Consider the following 4,675-nt stretch of genomic DNA (forward strand, 5'->3'; position numbering starts at 1 on the left):
AATATAAATGAGTTTTGTCTAACATTACATAACGATAAAAATCGTAAGTAAACTGAGCGCGCGTCACACATATCTCTCGACCGTGCGTATGTGTGCGTATCATTTACACAGACGTGCGCGTGTGTCGTGTACGCGCCAAGAGATCGCTTGCGTTTATATAATGGTAGCACCTGGAAGTGTGAGACCATTGAATCGCCGGCTGTCAGAATCATACGCTACTCCGACATCTCTACTCGCCGAAAGAATGAAATCCTACACGCTTGTATTCGTTGTTCTCACGACCATCCTCCTCTACACTGGTAAGTGATCACCTTTTATGTAAAATGAAAAATTATAACATGCTAATATATATTTCTAGAGCACTAATATAAATGTATCATAAATTTTTACTCTGCGCATATGAGATTTAAAAGAAAAGAAAATTAATTTCATACATACTAAATTATTATATGTAAATTATTGTATGTAAATACGAAATTATTATTTAAATGTAATGTTAACGAAATTTTTCATTCAAATTTAAAAACCTTTTGTTTTAAAATTAAAATATTGTAAAATTTCATAAGATATATGTATAAAACATTTGAATGTTTTGTTACTATTTTTTATTTTTATATTTCTTTTGTTTTTTTGCAATTTTAAAATATTATTAAATTAAATTACTAAAAACTAAATTACTAATTTTTTCAACGCATTAAAAGAGAAAGTTAACCTATCTTTCTTACAAATATACGGTAACAGTAATTTTATATGCTTTCATACTTTTTCAGATAAGTTAAAATTAAAATTTATGTAATATTATTTCTTTATAACTGGAATTCTTATGTTCTACACTATATATTTATGTTCTACTATGAAAATAATAAAGACTTTATCTTATGTGAAAAAATATTTTATGTGACTGACCTTGTGTGAAATAATATTTAACTGCGTGATACCAATGCGTAAAATATATATTTCGTTTTTTTAATACCTGAAATATCTTTTGTATCAAACGTTAAGAAAATATCTGTGAAAGCGTTAAATATCTCAAATGCGTTCCTTGATATATTTTGTATATCTGACATTACTTATTTTGTAATCATTTAGTACAAAAAAAATGTTTATAAATATATTAAAGTTCAAGGATAACAAAATCATAAATTTGTTTTCAGAATATGCCAATACGCAGGAAATATGTCATCAAGAGAACTGTGTTGTGCCCGATCACTGTGACACGTTTGCAGGAGGTGAAAACTTATGCTATCAACAGGGTACATCGTGCTGCAGCGTAGGTAAGTTTGCACTTTGTAAAATATTTCTACACTCTATTTAAAAGACGATAAAAAAATAATAGGAAATCGTTTCAATCGTTTTTAATTATAGAATTAATAAAAGATTATCACATAAATCCACGATTTATTCTCTATCGTTTCCTTTCATAACTACTATTTTATTTATTGTTATATAACTTCACAATAAAATTCACAATAAGATTTAAATATTTTCATGATATGCGGCAGGCAGATCAACATCTGACTATACATACTTTCATGAGATTCTCTTTGTCACAAATTTCGAAAACATTTGGCATGTTAATTTATGTATGTGGCACTTTCACGCGTCAAGTTATACGCCATTTTTCATTTTTACTCGATTTCTATCCAATGACATCTTTACGGTATCATCAGGGGCCATATTCTTAAAAAATATATACATACGAAAATGTATGAAAATATTATAGTATACATAAAGTAATACAATATATTATAAATTTTCCTAATATTTTTTTATATGCAATATTTTTTTAGAATAAGGTCTCTAAATATAAATTCGTATCTAATATGATTTTTAAACAAATTATTAAACATGTATCAACTGTATTTACGTTTTATATGTATATATGCGTATTTCCTATAAATATAATAATATTGTAATGTTTTGTAAACGTGTAAGAAACACATATTTCAAACTAACTACTTTAAAAGTTTCTTTCTCTTTATGTAGCAATATTATTACTCGACAAATTTTTTTATTTAATAAATTCTTTATAATTACAGTTAAGTCAGAGTTCAGAACTCATTGCCGTCACTATGGTGGAATCTGCATGGACAAATGTAATCCGACCCTGCAACACAACACAATTGATTGTGACAATCAAGTCTGTTGCGTTTTGGTTTAGATAAAACTAACTAATACATAGTATCCAAATCCATAATCTCATCCTGATCATAACTGTTAAGTCCTAGTTTAATTAACATAATAAAATATAAAAATATAAAATATGAAAAGAATAATTTAGTGTTTAACATTTAACATTTTTTAATACAACAAGAAGTATATATTATCTAATTGTCATTGAAAAAAATTTGTTCTTCTCAATGAAAGCGTATATATTATCTCCATGTTGCAACATAGAGAGAATTTTATTTGATTCCTAATTATAATAAGATTGAATCTGAGACTTGAGAAAATTAAAAAATAAAACATATACTTGTGTCATCCGTATATGAATCATTTATTTTAAAAGTCTTATGGAATAAAATATTCAAAAAATACGTCATATATATTATAATTCTATATATTGATATTAATAAATTTCTTTTAAAAAATATATTGATTTCAATATAAATATCTTATATATATATTTTAATACACAAATCATAATAAATTAAATGTAACTTAATACAAATGTAAAACATTGTTAAATAAAAATCTCTTAATTATAATTCTCGTAATTATTTTGATCTACTTAAATCTGATCTTTTAATAGCAACATTACGATTATCAATTAATTTATTAACTACATATTTAATTACATATTTAACTAAGAATTAAAAATCTATCGAATAAAAACCCATCCAAAAATTAACATTATGTATTAAATAACATGTTATATTACTGATTAGACAGATTATATAAATTTTTTGAAATTATAATTGCATTTTTCGTCATCTTCTTATACAATTATTTTTATACAAATTATCAAATTTCATATCAAATTAAGCCCTTTATCGATAGTATTATTAGAAAGACTAGCCATTTTCAGTAGAGAGGATATTCCTCTTATATTCTTTGAACAATCATAATTTTAAAGACAAGTCAGAAAGGGGAAAGGGCAAGAAAACAAGGAAAAGGAGAGAAGGCAAGCGGGATATACCGTGAAGTTTTATCCGGAAAGAAAAGTTGCCTGGAGCGGAGGCGAGCTGAGACGGTTGACAAGAGGTCGGTCAAGGAACAACATGTACAAGAGAGGCGGCCAAAAGAAGGACAGAAACGAGTGAGGGGAGGAAAAAAAGAAGAAGGAAGATGGTGTACAGGGGAAAGGGTATGCTCTTCGCCATGGGCAATGCAGCCAAAGAGAGAGAACGTAGGATAACATGTATATATCTTTGCATATACAAAACCGTATTGGCTAGCCCTCTATGAATCATGTAGAAAAGGAAAAGAGAAGAAGCAACATGAAATACACAAAACAATAGTAATATTTGCCTCATTTTATTTACATAATAACAATAAAGTCATTTTTATATTTTTCTTTTGTTTTCTTTCACATTAATCATTTTTAGAAAAAATAAATTGGGACAAATAGGTTAAGAGAATAAAAAGTATACGAGACGAGATTTTAATATGATGAATATACGCAATCGCGCACGGAAATGTATAAAAATCATTTGACTTAATCCAAAGATGAAATCATATAAACTTGCAGTGCAATGAAGCAAATAAAAGTAACTTTGTACTTTTCACATTTTATCTTTCCAATACCAGTCAGATACACATTTTATAAAATTAGTACAGTCAGATACACATTCTATACTCTGAAGAGTATGTGGCAAATGAGAAAATAGGTGTAAAGCTGAAGTAGATAACGTAGTAATTACGGCAACGAAAGAGACAGTTGGAAAATAAATTACGTTAAAAGGTCGTAACAGAATCGTTGACATTTCCATCGGACCGCAATATCGCCATTCTCAATTTTGTTTGAAATTTCTCTTTCTATTTCTCTCATAACGAGCGCAATTGAAAAATATGCGATGGCAAGAAGAAAAAGCAAGAGTTGTGTCGCCACAGGCGATACGGGCAGATGCCAATATGACGGTACACGCACGTACACGCGCAAGAGATGTTTCGGCTGGCCCGGGGGTAAAAGCGCATAATATTACGTGGAACAAGAAGAAGCTCATCCCTTCCACGACTCTCCGCCCGCAGCATCAGCAAGAAGGACACCCTCAGGCTTACTTGGCGGGGAAGATACGAGGAGCACAGCAACTTCAACGAGACTACGATAACGAAACGGCGATAACATATTATCTCCCGCGCGCGCACACACACACACACACACACACACACACACACACACACGCGAGTGCTTTAAGGAGCGAAACGGAAAGTACCGATGAAGAACTTTGAAAGTAAATTTCGCAAAGCGCACGGTAACGCCCGCGGTGGGTAGATTATCCTAATCTCATTATTTTTCTTGCGATAAATGATGCCATCAAGCAAGTAGAATGCGAAGTTCAAGAGGAAGGGGTGGCACAGCGTTGCCGCGAGCGATGCAGGCAAATGCCGGCGATGTGATGGTACCGCGTACCTGCCTTGCCTGCCCTGCATGCATGCATGCACCGTGCACGAGTGCATGCATGCATGTACGCGCGCGTGCGCTTGCTCGTGCACCTACCTACATGTACACATA

The 4,675-nt window shown here is 31.0% G+C and overlaps 1 protein-coding gene across 1 annotated transcript; it reads left to right on the plus strand.

Annotated features, from left to right (window-relative positions):
• Positions 1–160: 160 nt before the first annotated feature.
• On the plus strand, positions 161–2,216 carry LOC108745827. The gene is made up of 3 exons (XM_018482208.1): positions 161–299; positions 1,155–1,274; positions 2,040–2,216. The coding sequence occupies exons 1-3, from the start codon at positions 161–163 to the stop codon at positions 2,159–2,161; spliced, it is 381 nt and encodes a 126-aa protein (XP_018337710.1). The 3' UTR covers positions 2,162–2,216.
• Positions 2,217–4,675: the final 2,459 nt, after the last annotated feature.

Source organism: Trachymyrmex septentrionalis, unplaced genomic scaffold (genome assembly GCF_001594115.1).
Source record: "Trachymyrmex septentrionalis isolate Tsep2-gDNA-1 unplaced genomic scaffold, Tsep1.0 scaffold15, whole genome shotgun sequence".
Taxonomy (NCBI): domain Eukaryota; kingdom Metazoa; phylum Arthropoda; class Insecta; order Hymenoptera; family Formicidae; genus Trachymyrmex; species Trachymyrmex septentrionalis.

Bases quoted from the DNA above. Each gene is read 5' to 3' on its own strand.
- LOC108745827 (XM_018482208.1), top strand. From the start codon at position 161: ATGGTAGCACCTGGAAGTGTGAGACCATTGAATCGCCGGCTGTCAGAA. The intron at 300-1,154 runs GTAAGTGATCAC...ATTTGTTTTCAG, and splicing joins GACCATCCTCCTCTACACTG to AATATGCCAATACGCAGGAA. The intron at 1,275-2,039 runs GTAAGTTTGCAC...TTATAATTACAG, and splicing joins TACATCGTGCTGCAGCGTAG to TTAAGTCAGAGTTCAGAACT.